The 21143-nt window shown below is 38.6% G+C and overlaps 1 protein-coding gene across 9 annotated transcripts in view; it reads left to right on the forward strand.

The window, feature by feature from the left end:
- The window catches only part of cfap74 (cilia and flagella associated protein 74), an 86191-nt gene that overhangs the window by 18717 nt on the left and 46331 nt on the right, over positions 1 to 21143 (forward strand). For all 9 annotated transcript variants that reach the window (XM_067394119.1, XM_067394120.1, XM_067394124.1 and 6 more), the window contains 11 exons: positions 65 to 259; positions 1974 to 2123; positions 2206 to 2324; positions 8187 to 8253; positions 8743 to 8832; positions 8950 to 9108; positions 11752 to 11839; positions 12365 to 12480; positions 13366 to 13488; positions 13598 to 13719; positions 15703 to 15831. In XM_067394119.1, coding sequence (XP_067250220.1) covers positions 65 to 259; positions 1974 to 2123; positions 2206 to 2324; positions 8187 to 8253; positions 8743 to 8832; positions 8950 to 9108; positions 11752 to 11839; positions 12365 to 12480; positions 13366 to 13488; positions 13598 to 13719; positions 15703 to 15831 — 1358 coding nt within the window. The remainder of the gene's footprint in view (positions 1 to 64; positions 260 to 1973; positions 2124 to 2205; positions 2325 to 8186; positions 8254 to 8742; positions 8833 to 8949; positions 9109 to 11751; positions 11840 to 12364; positions 12481 to 13365; positions 13489 to 13597; positions 13720 to 15702; positions 15832 to 21143) is intronic.

The raw sequence follows: 21143 nt of genomic DNA on the forward strand, positions 1-21143 counted from the left end.
TCGATGGAAGCAACATACTGGTTCACTAACAATCACTTTTTTCCACTTGTTGTGTTTAATTCAGGAAAAGCATGTAATGTCAAGTCCCAGAGCATCTTGCGTCAGGTCCTACAGTGACAGTGATGTCAGTTCCTCTTCAGACTCTGCAGAGCTGAAGTTGGGCGAGTGTGTAGAAATGGAGGTTGAAGATAAAAGAGAGATGAGCCTGGCCCAGCCCGAGTTCACCGGCCTTTGGGAACACAAACACAAAGATGATATGGTAACAATTTCAGTAAAATACATAAGCATGTGACACTTATAGAGCACGTTTTTTCATCTCTTTGCACTGCTTTTCCATTGTTTCTCTATGCTAGATGGACGTGCTTGACCATTGTGCTCGAGTGTTTTGCAACACCTTGTTCATGACACTTTGTTCTAAAAATGGGCCACTAAAGTTAAAAGAAGTTAAAATTTTATACAACACAAAAAAAAATGTTCATTCCACTGACCTGCATCTCACATTTTTAACATATTCTGTGTGAATGACCCCTGATGAATTCATTTTCTTCAGAACTCATTTTACTATATGTAACCCTTAAATGCATGACTGTTTCACCAATCATTCTTACATATTCGGGTCTTTATCGACCCGGAACTATATCTAACATGGAAGGATCTCTACCTGTCGCGATAATATAAAACTCCTCTGATATTAGAGTAACAATTACAGAAGAATAAAATAAATCGTATTTTGTTACCTTTTGAAGCTTGAAAGGGCTCATTCTGAGCAGATGTTTTATGCCATCATCACTGTCCTCATCAGAGCTCATTTCCCAGTACATTCAGCAAATAATAGGCTAGTTTTATGTTTCTGGTCACGAATATGAGCCCATTCACGATCTCAAACGTATTCTCAAAACTATTTCATTTTCAACATCTTCAAAATCAATATTTCTATCACTAACAGCTTCACCAGATTCATCCTGTAACAGTTACAGTCATATTTCATTGCGTTCAGTACTTACTCTGCAGTAAATCACTGAGCCATTTCATGTTGTTATTATTATTTCGTTTTCTGTCTGAATGAGTCCTCACTTCAGCATTGTGTATCAGACACTGCCACCTTGTGGAATAAAGGTGAATCGCACTTATTCCGTCATCTAACATTCAATTATTGTTGTGCAGAAAAATATATGTACACTCATACACACCTCGGGTCGTTTGCGACCCTATACAATTTTTACAAAAAATGAATACAAAAATAGGTATTCTTTTATAATTTTTTTCTTGTTATATTCTTTATAATGAATTGATTGAGGAATACCAAGAAAGTTGATGTCTAACTTTAAAAAATGAATGAAGAGGAGGGTAGTGAATGACGTCCCGGGTCACTAACGACCCGAGGTATGCATTTAAGGGTTAAGACTGATGTGAGTTATTTTTTCAGTATGTAATGCTTTTGCCCAGTTCATCACACAATGGCTCAACCAATGGAGTGAGCTTTGGTCGGGACTATCTGTTAAGACGAGAAGAGACAGCCACTCAATGCTGAGTGTTGCAGTTTCTACCATTGGCGTATCTCAAAAGCACACTGTTTTTGCTCCAAGATTGCAACAGTGATCTACTGCAGACTACATTTGAAAACAGTTGAACAAAAGCAGTAGGTATGCAGGAGTGGAGCAAGGGCGGTCTGGTAATAACAATCAGTAGTAGTTGCATAAACTGAAAAATCTGAAATCTGAAAAAGTAAGACAGATGACCTCTTGGCTAACTGCTAGCTGGTCAGACTAGTTCTTAGGACATGATCTTAACATAGTAGCTATGTTTACGCTACTGCCCATAGTTTGCTACACATAGTAATCACTCATTTTTATTTTACTCTTCCCTCAATGCTGCTTTTATTACGCTATAGTAAAATAAATATTCTTTCATTTACAGCTACAAATCGTTGTTGTTTGTGTTTGTTTTAATATCTGTCATATCTGTTCCCCTAGGCCACATCAGAAGATCTTGAAACATCTTACACCACCATGAAGACTGACATGAACAAAGGTTTGGTTTCAAAAGCAGCAAAAAAGACTATAAAGGGTAGAGAATCAAAAGGACCACCATTCATCAGCAAACCAGAGATTATTCTGTTTAAGGTACCGAATGCAGATTTTTTTCCAAATCAGAAGAACGATAAGAATGAATAAATTGCATGTTGCTTCTGAACTGTGTTTGCAGGATTGCGATGTTGGGAAGGTCTACAAGAAGAAAGTCACACTCACCAATGTCACATACACGACTAATTACTGTAAGCTGTTGGGAGTGTCACAGAATCTTAAAGATCATGTGACAGTGAGGTAGGCTGATTTTTTAGCATGTCACATAAACATCTTACATTTAGGGGTTTGCTTATCAGTCTCAATTTGATAGAAGGGATGTTCTTTTGAAGCCAGAGCAGTTTGGCACATGGTACTGGCATCCTTTGCTGGCTCTCTCTGTTTGTCTTGAAAAGACTGAAAAATTTCTATCATCATTTCCAAACCTGAATGGCTTTATTCTGTGGAACAGAAAATGTTCTCCTTTTTGATCTTTTCTCTTGGGTCCATTGATGTTTGGGCTCCAGTGTTCTTCAAAATAATTTATTTTGTGTTCCACAGAAAAAAAGAAACACATGCAGGTTTCGAATGACCTGTGAGTGAGTAAATAATGACAGAATTTTTTAGTTTTGGACAGAATATTCCTGAGTATGACTGTGGGAGTGAGTTTTCTTTTGCCTAAGCCAGATTTGAGCCACATTGACTACGTTTACATGTGCACCAATAATGCGATTTATTTCTCATAATCAGAGTAAGGATCCAGAGCGGGAATAATGCGATTAAGGTGTTTACATGCCTATTTATCGGCTTACACCACCTAGTTTAATGTGATTATGGTTACTACGATTATGAGCTTAATCGCATTACTTTAATCGAAGATATGAGGTAAAATTTAATCTCAATATTGTGATTATGAGGGTTCGTGTAAACAAATACACACGTATACATTTGTTTTTCTATCATGATGGGGACTTAACAGTGACTGTTTTTTATCCCCTAACCCTCCCAGAAACATTTAAAAATTTTTACTGAATTAATTTGAATATAAAAAATGACGATATAATTGCACAGCTTTCTGTAATTAGTTCTAATCGCAATTAATTGCACCTAGCATTAAAATGTGCAATCATAAATATCATTTCACATTGAGGGCCCTATTTTAACGATCTGAAACGCAAGTGTCAAAGCGCGAAGCGCAAGTAACTTTGTGGGCGGGTCTCGGCGCTGTTGCTATTTTCCCGGCGGGATAAATGGCTCTTGCGCCCGGCGCAAATCTAAAATGGGTTGGTCTGAAGTAGCTTCATTATTCATAGGTGTGGTTTAGGCGTAACGTGAAATAAACCAATCAGAGCGTCATCCAACATTCCCTTTAAAAGCAGGTGCGCAAGTTCCATTATGGATTGCTATTATTATGGCGTATTTACCAGGCGCACGCCAGGAGCGGTTCACAGCCGAGGAGACTGATGTTCTTGTAAGAGCAGTGAAAGACAGAGAAGTTGTGTTGTATGGGGATGGGAGAAACCCACCCAAAAAAGCGTCGGTTAAACAGGTTTTTTCACATCTTCGTGGCACACCACAATGATTTCCGTCATCTCATGTGTTAATATTTTTTTAGTGTAACATATGATTTGCAAAAATAACTGTTGAATCTGTGTAGATTACATGAGCAAAGTGTATGCGCGTTGTGCACGCTATACATTATGGTCAAGCATGCACCCTTAAAATAGCATAATGAACAACGCGCAACGCGCCACTGACTTTAGACTAGGTTTTTTCTGGTCAGTGGAGCAAGTGTTTAATGGAACAGCAAAAAAGCACCAGGGATTGTTTGCGCCGGAACACGCCTCCTTTTTTGCGCTGAACCGCCCAGGGAGCGCAAGTTCATTCACTAGTTTAGCGACGTGCTTCTGTGGAGGGAAAAGCGCGCTTTGCGCGGGTGGAAAATAGGAATGACACATGCGTCTGTGTACAAAGTCAATTGCGCTCGGTGCAAGATAGGGCCCAAAATCTGCAAATGAAAAATACTGTATTTGTTATTTTATATTTGTTTAATGACATCTTTTACTAAGTATTGTGAATGAATGTAAGTGTCACTTGTTATTTATCAGTTCTTAAAGGGTTAGTTCATCCAAAAATTAAATTCTGTCATTAAAAGTGAAAAATTAGCGTTTTGAAATCGCCCATCACTAGATATTGTTGAATAAAGACGTTATTTATTTTTGTTTTTTTTGGCGCACAAAATGCTCGATGAGATTCTGCTCTTTTGGAGCCTGTCCCTAGCGGCCAGTCGATGAATCACAGTTTAAGTCACTTCCGTATTTGCTTCAAGAGAAACTGGGGGAGGTTTCCGCTTGGTCATGACACATTGGGAACATACAGAATCTCTATAGACTATAGAATCAAGCCAGTTCATTGGCTGATGCCACAAAAGCCCAAAAGCAAAGTCCATATTCACAGGACTGACTTACAAGGCATGCAAGTCACCAACCCTCTTAAATGCCTAGAGTAGGGCAACATTAAGACATCTTCAGATAGAAATAAAACAGGCTCAAACAGGATCAACATGTTTTTTCTGAGAACCATTTGTGAGACGGCCACTATGAAGACACCTGCTGAATTTGCACACAACCACGTATATGCAACTTCCGGTTCACATGAGCTGTGTCCCAGTTCAGATGCTGCATACTTTGAAGTCAGTTAAGGTCGAACCAAGCATTGTTAAATGGGTTGTCTAGCCTACGGGGATTGCTGTTGTGGCCTAGCAACTGTTACAGCTGTCGTTGACGAGTGGCAGAAACATTTGTACTGGTCTTTTTAAAAAACAAAACGGGGTTCACAACCTGTATAAATACAGTGGGTACGGAAAGTATTCAGACCCCCTTAAATTTTTCACTCTTTGTTATATTGCAGCCATTTGCTAAAATCATTTAAGTTAATATTTTTCCTTATTAATGTACACACAGCACCCCATATTGACAGAAAAACACAGAATTGTTGACATTTTTGCAGATTTATTAAAAAAGAAAAACTGAAATATCACATGGTCTTAAGTATTCAGACCCTTTGCTCAGTATTTAGTAGAAGCACCCTTTGATCTAATACAGCCATGAGTCTTTTTGGGAAAGATGCAACAAGTTTTTCACACCTGGATTTGGGGATCCTCTGCCATTCCTCCTTGCAGATCCTCTCCAGTTCTGTCAGGTTGGATGGTAAACGTTGGTGGACAGCCATTTTTATGTCTCTCCAGAGATGCTCAATTGGGTTTAAGTCAGGGCTCTGGCTGGGCCATTAAAGAACAGTCACAGAGTTGTTGTGAAGCCACTCCTTCGTTATTTTAGCTGTGTGCTTAGGGTCATTGTCTTGTTGGAAGGTAAACCTTCGGCCCAGTCTGAGGTCCTGAGCACTCTGGAGAAGGTTTTCGTCCAGGATATCCCTGTAGTTGGCCGCATTCATCTTTACCTCGATTGCAACCAGTCGTCCTGTCCCTGCAGCTGAAAAACACCCCCACAGCATGATGCTGCCACCACCATGTTTCACTGTTGGGACTGTATTGGACAGGTGATGAGCAGTGCCTGGTTTTCTCCACACATACCGCTTAGAATTAAGGTCAAAAAGTTCTATCTTGGTCTCATCAGAGCAGAGAATCTTATTTCTCACCATCTTGGCAAACTCCATGCAGGCTTTCATGTGTCTTGCACTGAGGAGAGGCTTCCGTCGGGCCACTCTGCCATAAAGCCCAGACTGGTGGAGGGCTGCAGTGACTTTCTACAACTTTCTCCCATCTCCCGACTGCATCTCTGGAGCTCAGCCACAGTGATCTTTGGGTTCTTCTTTACCTCTCTCACCAAGGCTCTTCTCCCCCGATAGCTCAGTTTGGCCGGACGGCCAGCTCTAGGAAGGGTTCTGGTCGTCCCAAAGTCTTCCATTTAAGGATTATGGAGGCCACTGTGCTCTTAGGAACCTTAAGTGCAGCAGAAATTTTTTTGTAACCTTGGCCAGATCTGTGCCTTGCCACAATTCTGTCTCTGAGCTCTTCAGGCAGTTCCTTTGACCTCATGATTCTCATTTGCTCTAACATGCACTGTGAGCTGTAAGGTCTTATATAGACAGGTGTGTGGCTTTCCTAATCAAGTCCAATCAGTATAATCAAACACAGTTGGACTCAAATGAAGGTGTAGAACCATCTCAAGGATGATCAGAAGAAATGGACAGCACCTGAGTTAAATATATGAGTGTCACAGCAAAGGGTCAGTGCCCGGTTGCATAAAGCACCTTAAGTTTTTCCCTTAAGTATGACACTTAAGGCGTGATTTCCCCTTAACTAAGGGAATGACTTAAGGGTGTTGCATATAATCTCTTAAACTGTTCTCTTAGGTAAGGGAAACCGTTAAGTGTTTAACGACAGCATCCCAGGTTTTGCCGTTAAAAAATTCTACTGTTGCCATGGACACGTTATTTGTTAATACGTATCGTGGTAAGTTTTCACAGAAAACAACATAATATGGATAAGGAAAACAAAAAAGAAAACCAAATATGAAAGAGACGAGAAACTCAAATTGATTGTTTACTCAAAATTGAGATTTCTGCCGTCATTCACTCACCCTGACACCCTCATGTCGTTCCAAACCCATAAGACTTTCATTCATCTTTGGATAACAAATAAAGATATTTTTAATATTCTCTCATCATTTATGTCCATTTATTGAAAGATATCCATATGATTACGGCTGTGTCGGAAGCTCAAATGTGCACGCAAGAACCAATGAGGTTTGTTTTTGCGTGTGATGCACACACGTTTGCGCTTCCGTTGACCATATAAGATATGTTATAAGATATGTTATATTTCATCAATGTTTATGTGAATAAACCGCTAAAGTACAATTTGTCTATCATATAAAGCGGCCGATCGTGGCACGTTATACGACTTGGATTGAACCTGCTCATTCTGTGTAACACTTAAGGTGAAGTTTTACGAACCTTACGATATACTTAGGGAAATGAAGGTTAAGGGGCTTTATGCAACACTTACGCATTGCTTAAATGAAAAATATATACTTAAGGGAAATTCTTAGGGGTTTACGACGTTTCGCCTAAAGAAACCCTTAAGTAACACTTAACGGTTATTTTCTGCAACACCCTTAAGTTTAAGGGAAACATAAGGGCGATCTTAAGGGAAAATTACACTTAAGGTGCTTTATGCAACCGGGCACTGAATACTTAGGACCATGTGATATTTCAGTTTTTCTTTTTTAATAAATCTGCAAAAAATGTCAACAATTCTGTATTTTTCTTTCAATATGGGGTGCTGTGTGTACATTAATGAGGAAAAAAATGAACTTAAATGATTTTATTAAATGGCTGCAATATAACAAAGAGTGAAAAATTTAAGGGGGTCTGAATACTTTCTGTACCAACTGTATGTTCAGCTTGCTCCATTTATGTACATAATAAAGTGTATAAACTATTTGTAAAATCGCATCTTAGTAAGATATGTCAACATTTGAACCTTTAAAAGGTTTATTTGTACATTTGTTTCGTTCAAGTAAGATGAAATCTAATACTTACATTCAAAAGTGTAATTGGCATTTTCTCTGAAAAAAATCCAGTTGTCACTGGCGTGCAGTGAAGCTTGGTATAGGCTAGGCTGTGAAGGATCCAGTCATTCAATTCTTCGCGGCTCAGAGAAAGGAGGCTGTATATGAAGGTGCCTTTGAATTAAGACAACCTTAGTCGTACCGCTGTGATGCTTTCGCCCTTTGAGCGCAGCTTTCGCAGGATGCAGCCTCTGAATTGGGACGCAGCTATAGACTTTAAACTGTTCTTCTAATTTGAACATTGGCTGCTTCCCACAGTGTAGTTGATTTTAGCTTTTACTCTCATTTGGTTCCCAAAATCACACAAACACACCATAGTTTACCAAAACCAGAAAACAGACTACTTAGCTTTTGTCTCTTAATAGGAATTATTTTTTATTTCAATATTATCAACCTTTTAGCATACGCTAACTACAAAGTTTGATGCAAATGCAATCTGTAGTTGTTGCAAAGAATTTCAAATTAGTCACTATCAAGCCGTGTCCTTTTATTTACTAATTTAATAAGTGTGTGACCTCTTTTCTTGCAGTTTCGAGCCACCAGGGCCCATGTCTGCAGGCATGGCTTGTGAACTGGAGGCTATATTTAGACCTTTGGTAAGGTTTTTCCCTACTCCATACTTGTATCACATCTGGTGTTTGTCACAGGAATAATATATCTTTGCTTCACTCTGTAGGTCCCATGAGATGCTTTGGCAGAAAAAATAAGATGAATTCTGTTTTAACATGTTTTTATTATATCCCTGCATGTGGGTAGAGATAAACCATAGAGAACAGTGAAATTGCTCACAGCAACATGAGACGGATCACATGAGCGCAGCTAATTTTACTCTCATTGGTAGTTGCTTTGTCACAAACAGTTATTTGTTTGGCACTTTTCACAATATACATCATTTCAGAAAATCATAGTATTATGTCTATAGTGCCTTACTGCTAAACACAGAGCAGATTTAGGGCTAAGAAGTTTAATCAGTAATTTAAAAAAAGAAAAAGAAATGCAATACAATGTTTTTTTTACCCTCTTTAAATATAATGAAAATTATCAGTGAATGCTCCATAGTAATAAATATTCAATATTTATCATAGCTGGATGTGGATTTGGATGGTGAGATTCACTTTCAGTCGGCTACTGGACCTTTTTCTGTGGCCATAAAGTGCTCCAAGAAAAAGTGTGAGGTAGGAGTTTTTGTATAGTAATTTATGACATGATTAATTTCACAACAAATAAGCATTTTTGAGGTGTTGGTGGGTTGTTATTGTGTTTTCTCAAATCTTATATCCCTTTTTTCCCAGATGGTTGTTGATCACTGTCTTGTGGACTTTGGCACTCATGTGGTCGGACAGACAGTTTCACGAGTAATCACCATGACCAACAGAGGGGCTCTAGGCACTCGTTACACGCTGACACCCGCCTCCACCCGTCCCCTGCAGCAAACCTTCACGAGCACACTGGTGAATATCACTGATACGTCTACAGACAGTTTCCTCACCTCTGTGGTCATAAATGAACTGAGTGAGGGAGATAGTCCTGTTATTTATATCTAGTTATTCTGGTTATGTTAACTCTTCTAAAAGGGTGAATCTCACAAAGGGTTGCCATCTTTGCACCCACAAAATATGCTACAGGAGGTGAATAATGCTTTCATCGTGATTTCAGCCTACATCTAATGTCATGCATGATATGAGTTTAGTAATCTAAAAAACACCATCTGTAACGGAGGCTTATCTGATTGCAATTTATTTGTTGTTTTTATGGAACGAAAGATGAATCACAGGAGACAGCGGTCCATGCCTTCATGTAACAAACAGTAATCAGTGTATGGAAAATGCATGAGCTTTTTTAGCAAATATAAAGAGAGATCATACAAACACAAATTTTGGGGGTGTTGAGATGAAATGTAGAGGGACTGAAGCCCACCTAAATAGGGTCTAACAATATGTATGCTTGGTACTCATATTGTATGCTCAAGTGTTACATATTTGACTTTGAAAAAAGAAAACAAGACGTTCACTGATTGTCATGACAAGTACATTTTACACAGGATTTAATTTACACATAATGGGGGATATGAGACTCCAACTATGATAAAATCATTTCGGCCAAAAAAAATCCCAGCTAACACAAGACAGTTGGCAACCCTATGATCAGGTCCCATTTTACTAAGAAACCAAGGGCCAGAAACAGCTAGCACCAGCGTAAACCCTCTTTTGGTGTTAAAAAACTACTGACGGAATTTATTAAAGACACGCTGTTTTTGCAGCTGACCTTATTGCATATGCATTTGTAGGAGTTTCCCTTTCAGATGCAAAATTTATGGGAGGAGAGTATTTAAAGAAATCATGCAACGTAATTTACTAATGTTTGTGCTTGTCAGTTTACTGGTATATGTGCCATTATTTAACCCCCCCCAGAAAAGCATGTCTTAGCCCATTTTGTGACATGTCTGCAATTGTTGCTGTTAGGAGGAGACACATATTTTCCACTCTTTTGAATGCCAGAGAAAGACGTTATCCATATATTACACGCGACAAGTTGAGCATCAGATCTGCTTATTTGTGACCCAACGCTAATTTGTACTGCTCTTGGTAGATTGTGTTGGTCATTTTGTAAATGATTTGACTGCGTCTGTGTTCTTTAATTTGCGTGTCAACAGTAGATCAAGCGCAAACGTGCCACTCCCATCGGCGCATCTGTGGACTTGCGCTCTCACACTAATTTGCTCCGTTTAGTAAATCTGGCTCCAAAAGTAAAAATAAGAAATTATATTACGTTACATTGTGACATTACTTTCATGAGAGTTAATGTGATATAATACAGAAAAATATGTGTCATTACTGTAACTGACCAGGCGTTTTATTGTAATTCTCATTTTTAATTGTGATTCTGATTAGATTTTCATTATTGTAATGCAATCTTATTTACTGCCTAAAGGCCAATTCAAACCTCACTGACGGACGGCAACAGGCGTCGGGTTTTGTTGCATCAGTGTGTTTCTCCTGTTGGCAACTTTTGGTGTTTGTCTGTGAAAATTGATGTTTATCTGCTTACCCCCAGCGCATCCAAGATGAAGGTGACTTTGTTTCTTCAGTAGAACACAAATGATGATTTTTAACTCCAACCGTTGCCGTCTGTCAGTCGTATAATGCATGTCAATGGGAACTTTGTCTATAAGAGTTAAAAAAACTTGCACAGACAAAATCCAGATTAAGACTAAGACACGAAACGATCGGTTTGTGCGAGAAACCGAACAGTATTTATATAATTTTTTATCTCTAATACACAACTATGTCCAACTGCCCTCCAAATCCGGTTGGTGAGGTCAGAAAACATGTTCTGATGACGGAAGTGATCGCTCGCGCTTTGCTTCAATGAGAGCGAGAGATCATTTCCATTGTCAGAGCGCGATCAGACCTCACTAACCGGATGCTGAACGCAGATGGACATAGTGGTGTATTAGAGGTAAAAAATTATATAAATACGGTTCGGTTTCTCACACAAACCGATCGTTTCATGTTTTAGGACATCAATGTGTCGTCACAAGATGCAGGGTTTAATTTGGATTTGTCTGAACAAGTTTTTTCGACTCTTATTGTTCGAGTTCCCATCCACTCCCATTATTTGACTGACTGACGGCAACGGTTGGAGTTAAAAATCATCATTTGTGTTCTACTGAAGAAACAAAGTCACCTACATCTTGGATGCGCTGGGGGTAAGCAGATAAACATGAAATTTTTGGGTGAACTATCCCTTTAATAGTGATAGTTCACCCAAAAATGAAAATTCTGTCATCATTTAATCTCCCTTGTGTCGTTTCAAACCTGTATGACTTTCTTTCTTCTGTGGAACACAAAAGATAATTTGAGAAATGTCTCAGTTTTTTGTTTTTTCATACATTGGAAGTCAGTGGTAACCAAACAGGTTAACAACTTTCTATCAACATTCTTCAAAATATCTTCTTTCATGTTCTGCAAAATAAAGTAAGTCATAAAAGTTTGAAACGACACATTTTTAGGTGAACTATTCCTTTGATACTGATTAACAGTTGTGCAAAGTGCAGGTAAGATTTTGAGCTGTTAAGATCTCTCTCTGCCCAGGATTCTGGTAAAACCGGTAGTTTAGAGATGCCCAGTCTGAATGCAGAAAACACAGCAGACATCCCATCAGGCATAGATCTCGGACCAGGTAAGACAATGCTTCTCATGTGGTACAGTGCTTTTTCTATAATACATTTTTAGTTGCAGACATGTAAAAACAATAACCATGCCAACATGTACTCAGTGTTGACGTGACCTGTTTCATTTCAAATAGGACCTGGGTTTTTACTAGGCTCTTTGAACAATGACTTCATGGCATCCAAAACATAATCAGCATAATTACACTGCCTTTTAACACGCCGTTTTGACAGAGAAGACAATTACAGAATCCATTGTGAAAACTTGACGAGTCTATAGAAATGGCGAATATGAAAGCATTCTTGTATTTTATTAAATTTTAAAAGTACTGATAGAAAAAGTTTAGTCTCAACTTTTTTATGCTTCTTAGCTTTAACAATTGACTTATTTCTATAAAAAGAAACAGAATTGTATCTTAATTGGACATAATTGTATATATATATATATATATAGTATGTATGTATGTATCATGTATGTGTATGTAACATACATGTGTATATTTTATACAATTTTTTGTCCTTGTCTGTAATGTCAGGTGCGTCTCCAGTCAGCAGTCACAGTCCTGATGAGGTTTTGACCGCTGATCTAGGATCAGTGGCTACTAAAGCGGAGCAGAGCACCTATGAGCCTGCTGAGTTTAGTATTGAGGAGGTATGAACACACTGATTTGTTTACACACATTTAAGAAATCAAATCTAGAAAGGAAAAAATCAAGTCTGGTTCTCAAAGTTAGAATTTATTTATTGTGCAGACACATTTATGCAAATTGACTTAGTGTAACGTTCAGGTCCAGTAGAGAGAGAAGCTAGAGTAACAATCTCTGTCTGTTTAGTTTCATTGTATTTTGGTTTCGTTTGCTACTTAGTTCCCTTAGTTACTGATTACATTCACCTGTTGTTCATTTAGTTCCCTCGTTATCTCTGTATATTTAAGTCCTCAGTTTCCTCTGTTCTGGGTTCAGTGTCATATGAGTTTATTTGGTTGTTATTCTCCTGATGAATCTCCTACGTTGTATCTGTCATCTACTCTTTTTCATACATTTCATCACAGCTACCAACTGTTACAGACAGAAAACACAAATAAACCAAGGAGTATAAATACACAGGATAATAATGAATCAAACTAGAAACAGGTGGAGAACATAATCAGTAACTACAGTAACAAACAAGGGAATATTTGGTAACTTTGGTTGTGCCCGAAATTGCATACCATCTTGAGTAGGTACTAGTACTTACTTTGCGACTGCTGAAAAAGTACATTTTATATAGTATGGCTGTGTGTAGTATGAAAGTAATCCACCTGAACTGTCAGCGTCAGTTGCATCGCTTCAGTGCCAAATCCTCTCTCGTTTAATGAGTTCTGAGTACTAAACACAGGAACTGTGAAATTAAAATCAAAATAAGAGTCCTTCAACAGAAATAGTTGTGACGCTTACAATTGAGTAATACAACAAAGAGCTTTACCTGAATGGGGGCAGAACCATGAGAAGTGTTTCACGTTAAATGGAAATGTGACATACAGGTCTTCTCTTTGCAGGCTTATGAAGGTGATGTCGGCCCATTTATGAGTGTTAAAATACCCATCATCTTCACACCAACCATTCCAGGAGAGGCAAAACTGGATTTCCAAATCATGTTTTCTCAACCTGGTTGTGAACCGGTAGAGTTTTCACATAATTATAAACAATGTTTTACATTTACATACTTTATATTTGCTTTAACAGCACAAAATATTAACTTGACTTTCTCCTTGTTTTCTGAATGCATAGATTGCGGTTTCAGTTTGTGGGGTGGCAGAGAGCGCACCTGTGTGGGTGACCAAGCCAAATATTGACCTGAAAATCTGCATGTATGATCGCCTTTATCAGGACAGCATCGAAGTTCAAAGCAGGTGAAATGCATCAGTTAGATTTTTATCAAAGACAAGATCCACATTAGCCACTGAATTCTATATATCACTGGATTACTGACTGGATACTAAATTCCTGTGGGAGGTGGAGTTGTGACCTGTTGTGCTGCCTATCAGTAGGATGACATTACTTTGCAGGACATAATGCCTGTGTAAAGTAATTGTTACTGTTCATGCCAGTAATATTTATCGTCAGTTCAAGCAGGATAAATGATATAAAGCTAGAGTTTCTGTCAGGACCACTACTGTCAATGATTGACAACAGGAGTAGGGAGCGCAGTGATAACCCCCTTTGGGTTAAAGGAACAGAACCATCATAAATTTATTGCAAATATCATTGACGTTCTTAATGACAATAAATTGATGTAACAGAATAAATCACTTCAATTCAATCCACATTTATTTGTATAGCGCTTTTCATGATACATATCGTTTCAAAGCAGCTTTACAGAGAATGCATGTCAACATTACAATTTAAAGAATGCAATTAGCAAATAATGTAATAATTTAGGCAATAAATTTACAATCACTGTTAGCAGTTTAACTGAAGATAGAAGCAATGAGCTTCTGGTAAAATGAATTACATATTAACAATAATTAGGATATATAGAAATTTGGGAATGTGCATGTTGATACAGATGATTGCGTCTTCTGAAGTCCTCGCAGGAGTTGGCGCCAAAATCAAAATAAATGACAGCGTGATTCGAAGAGGAATATCAAAGGGCCAAGTCCTGACTGTGGACGAGAGGAGGAGCTATGGATAGAGGAGGGTATTTAGCTCCTGAGCAGTGATAAAGCTGAAGGAAAGGAGTGAGACACAGGTCATTCTATAGGGAATTGTGCAACGTAACCTTGGTTCCCTGAGAAGAAGGAATGAGATATTGTGTACTTTGCCATGTATCTTAGCTCAGAGTCTTTCTCGAGCTTCGCTCTACTTCAGTCGAAAGATTCTCAGGCAGTGTCGTTCAATGTCGCATTATATATCGGATCCAGCCTATATTTCACGCTACTCAATAAGGCTTGATTCAATAAGGCTTCAGTATTTCTGGAGAAAGGTGGTTTCCTCGTAGTGTCAGCAACTGATGCGGGTATGTGGCGAGCAGGACGGGGCCAAGAGCTGTGGGAACGGAGCGAAGCCCATGGCATGAGTGCTAATGAGCATCACCTGCGCACCACACCAGTCTCGAGTCTCAAAGAGGAGCTCCAGAAGGATAAAAGGAGGAGGGACGACAGTGAAGGGCGAGAGAGGACCAAGCCTGGAATTTATGTTGTTGATTTATGTTTATATGTGCCGCTTTACTTTTGTTTTGTTGTTTGTTTTGTCGGTTCCCTCCTCCTTCCCTGAACACAAACCTTGCTACAAACATAAATATTTCTTTGATGCTTGATGGCTTGGGCATTTATTAATTGATCAGTTGATCTGAAGCTGCTTCACCAAATGTAGAACCTCCTCAAAACACCAGCCCACATCTTGTAAGCGTCAGTTGAATGGTCTGATGCGCTCAGTGTAGCTCTGCATAGTCTGATTATTTAAAGAATTCCCAGGATGGACTTCCATTATATCTGCTGCTCTGGAAGCTTCTTGCTGCAGGCAACATTGGGGAAAATGGGTCATCTGTTCTAGATCCATATACATAGTGGGGTACTGCATATTTTACAGCCCTGCTGAATGAGTGGCATACACAGATCTCATCTGCTTCCCCTATTTTATGTTTTTATTTTGTTGGTTGTGCTTTTATGCTTTGTGTTGCTGAGAATGTTTGTTTGTGATTACACATACACCATGGATATTGCATTGTACAATGCTGACAATGCTGTGTAATTGTGTTTGACTTCAAATTGAGAATGAGTCCACTTTTAGATATAAATATATTGGTTCTTTCTGTTAACCCAATGTCTTCTTTCAGCCTGTTTTCTTGACTATTGAGAATTTTAATATTTGGTGGTGTTTTTTTCTTTTTCCAGGGCCAGCTCAGCTCTCAGATTGACATTCAAGGTGTGTAAAGAGATGAGGAACCACATGTCTGTCCTGCCTAAAACAGGATTTATACAGGCCAAATCCAGCTTCAGTGCTCAGCTGAAATTTCTGCCCAGGTAGACCTCAATAACACTTAATTTGATAAATAATACTATACTTAAATCTTTGCTTGATGGGGTGGATTTCATGCTGGTTTTTTTCTGTTAATTTCTCATTATTTAAACAAAGTTGGGAAGAGGTTGGTGCGCACTGCGCATGGTCTAATAGGGTTGTCCCTATTCTCTTAATTAGTAATGGGTGTGTTTTGGCTGTAACCAACCAGAGTCTCATCTCCCATTCCCTTTAAAAGCCAGTTGCGCTCACGCCATGGCAGATTCACTATTTACAAGGTGGAATTTGCAAGCGGAAAAACTGAACGCGTCGGATCTGCTCGTGCCCGAGGTTAAAGAGTGCAAGCAGACCATCTACGGGAAAAGCCAGATTCCACCAAAGCATTTTTATCTTTATGCACCCAATAATAATCTTTTAAATTGTAATCCTTTTATTCTGAATATTTGGCATGTTTGTGTGCTTCTGCGCATCCCTGTGTGTGTAACAAGCAGAATGTGCGCACGTTGTTACATATTACAAACACGCTCTTTAAATAATAAAAAAATACTGCGCCATAGACATTAGACCAGGTTTCAGTTAGTCAATGGCGCAGTTGTTTTCAGTTGCCTCAAAATAGTAACGCGCCTGAACAAACCTCGTTTTCAGACCAGCATGCAGATGGGCGCAAATGCATTTGCTATTTAAACAACATGGCACAGGACGTGAAAATGACAACTGCGTCGGGCTGAAACTAGCAAAAAACACTTGAGTCGCGCATTGCGCCGGGTGAATAATAGGGCCTGAAGTGAATTTACAGGCTCTGGACAAAAATCTGGAACAATTCCACCAGGTGGCGGCATTCTGCAGGTATAAATGCATTGCAATCGCATGCACCACCTGTGGAACCAATGTACATCCCCTGGCCGCCCTACCGTCAAGGGTAGTGAGGGTGGAAGAGCTCATGAAATGGGCCCTGGCAGTAAAAGGTGCCTTCCACGACTTCACAAGCTCCTTATGCACTTCCTGAAAGAAGGGCACTGGTGTACGGTGCAGCTGTGAGTCACGCTTCGAACCCAAATACCAATTAATCAGCCGCAAATTCTCGGGACAGGGCGGAAGATTCCACTCCAGCCCGCTGTTTGCGGTGGCCCGGGCAAACATGGCTGCCAGCTCTTCATCAGACTCACCCAAGGGTGGGAGTCCAGTCTTCAGCATCGGAAGGCAAAAGCCTGCCCTCGGGTGTTGCAATCAAAAGTTCATCCTCTTCTCAAGCCCCCAATGAGAAATTATGTTTTCACTGAAAAGAACCACGCAACTCATCCAAGGGCTCAACCAGGCGCAGCGGCCGAGAGGTCTGTGGAGATTGACCCAGTGGAAAGGCTCCATAAATGAACCATCCATAAACGCTGTCTCAGCATGGGTATGACCCAAACACGTGAGGCAGCAATTGTGGCCTTCTAAGGACGAGATATATTGACCACACCCAGAAACACACAGGTGGAAAGAAAGCTTTTAAAAAGACACTCTCTGCCAGTGCTTTGCTCTTTTAGATCACTGAAACGCCCAGGGGAAGCTCTCTGCACTTATCTGTGCAAGGTGTGGAGAGAGACTACTGAACTGCTCTGTAACACCAGCAATCCGTCAGTCGAGGCGAATGAAATGAGCTTGTGTATAGGTGACACTTGCTCGGCTCCAAAGAACAAATCTGAATCTGAAAAATCTCCTGTTCATACCCATATGTCCGCATGCAAATTCCACTCGCCAGTTTTCATTGGTCATTATTGTGTATATCTAACATGTACACTGTTACTTTATTACATATTATGTCAATAAGGCCTGTTATTTGTAACATAATACCCCCAACCCTGTTTAATTTCAAATTTCTGCTGATTACCACTAAATGCTTCATAAATCATAAAATTATGCTTGCCTCAAACATTACTATGATGGATTAAGGATGGATCTAGTGATATACACAGAGAAAGTTACAAACAACAAACATCAAACATGACGGTTGTGAAAAATGAATCATTCCCTTCCTTGAAAAATGTAACTTGTGTCATAGGAACATCTCGAACCATCAATAAAAGCTCCCGAGAGAAGCTTGTGGACATTTAGGAGGAGCTGAATTTGAATGAGGCAGCTGAGATATTTTTAAACCTGAACTGTAACGTGCTGTGCTGCAGTGCCGTCGGATCCTGAGAGCGAGGCTGAGAAGCGTGTGTGTGGTGCCCTTCTCCTCGCCCACATTTATCATCTGACAGAGCGTCATATTGATAGCTAAGCTGATTTGAGGTCAGATGAAGCTGCATTACATGATAAAAGTTAATGGAACATTTCGTGGGCCTGACGTGCTGCAGTGAAGGAAGTGAAACTGCATTAATCTGCTTTAGAGGGCTTAAAATGCAGATTAAAACTGCATTAATAGCGTCCGCACCATTTCACTCATCTCTCTCTCTCTCTCCTGTGATCCAAACCCACAGATCTGTCTTGACTCCTGCTTATGTAATGCTCTTCACATGGCTCATTCTCAGTGGAGCCTTTTGTGGGCCGTTGTTGTTGGATATTATTGCACAATCAGTACTGAATGGCAGGATCCTGTGGTCAAATAAATAAGGGATAACATGCAGTCATGCCATTTTTGCTAATTAAACCCTGACAGAGTGATTGGGATCTTTTATCTCTCTAAAGAGGTTTATTTTGCGATAATCATTTTTGATCTCTATCATTCTATATTATTTCATGAAATACGTCCATTCATCCATCCATGTATCAGAGGTTTTATATATTATATATATTAAAATAAATTGTGTCTTTTGAGGCCTATTTTTATTACAATCATTTGCAGTAGTACAGACAACATATGAGATATAAGAAAATAATATGTTGGTAAAAAGTTCAATACCAAGACTGACCAATCAGAATCAAGTGGAGTTGTGTAATAATAATGTAAAATAATATTTTTTGTTGTTGTTGTTTTAAGCATAACTCAAGCATAACACTAATTTGTTAACACAAGTTATTGCATCAGCTAATATAAACTAACAATAAGCAATAGATTTTTTTCACAACTGAACAATCTTTGTTAAAGGGGTCATGAACTGTGTTTTATTGTTTTATAATGTTTCCTGGGGTGCACTTATAATGTTAGTATGCTTTTTTACATCCCAAATTGTCATAATTTAGAAATAAAAGGCATTTTTCCTACCCTGATTTTAGCCTCTGGTTTGAATACTCTGTTTTAAGGGGCGTGTCTGCTGCGAGACTTCAGTGGAAACGCCCACTGCTGTGATTGGCTGACATCTTTTCATTTGAAATAGCCACGTATTACTCTCTCTTTTAGTGCGTTTTTACCTTTACAGTTTAGATCTATGGCATTATATTTTGATCGTGGCATGAAAGGTTGCAGTGATGAACATGTAGTTGATCACAGACATGTTGTTGAGCTCATGAAAGCAGTGATCTCGTCATTATAAACTCAATTTCTGCACACTAACAAATGCTTTCATCTTCACTAACAGAGCAAACGCGATATAACTAAGAGATTCGTTGAATTTAATGGTAGTTTTACGCGTCAGTCACTGATAAACTCATCATCGGTGTTTGATTGACAGCTTCAGCGTGCACCAGTGTTAATTTCGTTGACGAATAATTTTCGTCATAATTTTCGTCAACTACATTTTTTCACAGACGGAAACGAGATGATGACTAAATAAAAATAAGTTTTGAATGACTAAAACTATGACTAAAATCTGCTCTAATTTTCGTCAACGAATAAAAACGAGACAGACTGCTGTCCTGTGTGGAAGATGCGCACATTTGAATTGTAATGTGCTGATCTGTTGCGCCCTCTACAGGCGCGTCCAGCAGCACATCTGACTGCTGCGCAATTAATGAATAGCACACATTTATGCCAAACAACTGCTTATGAGCTGATGTTGATGAATTATGACAACATTTACTAAACAATGTTTATATGGTAGCATGTTTTAGACAATTGTAAGAATGCATATTTATCTCCCTCATGAGCTGCTTGCTACAGTGCAGACTGCAGACATTTCAGAATAAGAGTCATGGTGTATTTCGGGATGGTTTATAATTATTTTTTTTCCTGGTCATTATTGTTATTTTGTTTAAACAATAAACTGTATTTAATTTAATTTCTGTTTAATTCATAGTAAACTACTGTATCTTCTGTCATAGGAAGGAAAGACTAAGAACATTGTTTGACACATTATTCAATATATTTTACAAGTATAAGGGTTATTATTAACTAAACCTAAAACCAAAGAAATCTTCATTACTTGAAATAAACATTAACTGAAATAAAAGATAAATATATAAAAATGTAAACTTAATAGTTTCTAAGCTTTAGCTTAACCTAAGGTATTAAAATAAACAAAAAAATAAAAAAGTTATAGACATTTAAAAGCAAAAACTAAAAGACAAAACACAAAAAATTACTAAAACTTTTAACTAAAATTACAATGAAAGCAGGAAAAACTAAAAATCAAATCTAATACAATTTTTTAAATGAAATCTATAATAGTAGCCTACCTCAATGATAAGTGTGTCAATCCCTGAAAAGAACTGAATTTTGCTCTTTAGCGTGTTTTTGCACTTGAACGGTCAAAAACCGTCTGCTTTGGTGAGCAAAGTACAGTTGGGTGAACATAAACAGTTTGGGGAATATCAGATGTATATCAGTTTATAGGATCTGTGTATTGTTAGAGAAATGCTTAATGCATTACAATTTAAACTAAATTAGATTTTAGTCAACTAATTCTACTGTAGATTTAGTCGACTAAAATCTTATGATATTTAGTCGACTAAAACTAGACTAAAACTAAAACAATTTCCAATGACTAAAATATGACTAAAACTAAATGGTATTTTAGTCAAGACTATGACTAAAACTAAATCAAAATTTGCTGTCAAAATTAACACTGGCGTGCACTGCTCCAACGATTGCAAAGGGAGCTTTCTTTGATCGTTTTCTTTATATAATTTAATCACATTTAAATAACAGATTAGTTTTATCCTACTAAGAGAAACAACGCAAGTTGACATTTAGTCACAGGTTTGATTTACTGACACACAGAAAAAGATCACCTGACTGAACATAAATCATTAATATCAGATCAGGCATTAGAATGAACACAGTTACTCACATGTTGTTGCATTACTGTCGAATCCAGGCACTGCCCAATATTTTGTAATCCTCAATGGCATGTTTATTGCTTGGTAGCTCGATCCGGTTTAGCACCACATAGGCCTATGTTACTATTGCATGTCATGTGTGAATCGGTGGGCGGGGCTAAACAGGCAGTGATGAGGC

Source organism: Chanodichthys erythropterus, chromosome 9 (assembly GCF_024489055.1).
Source record: "Chanodichthys erythropterus isolate Z2021 chromosome 9, ASM2448905v1, whole genome shotgun sequence".
Taxonomy (NCBI): Eukaryota; Metazoa; Chordata; class Actinopteri; order Cypriniformes; family Xenocyprididae; genus Chanodichthys; species Chanodichthys erythropterus.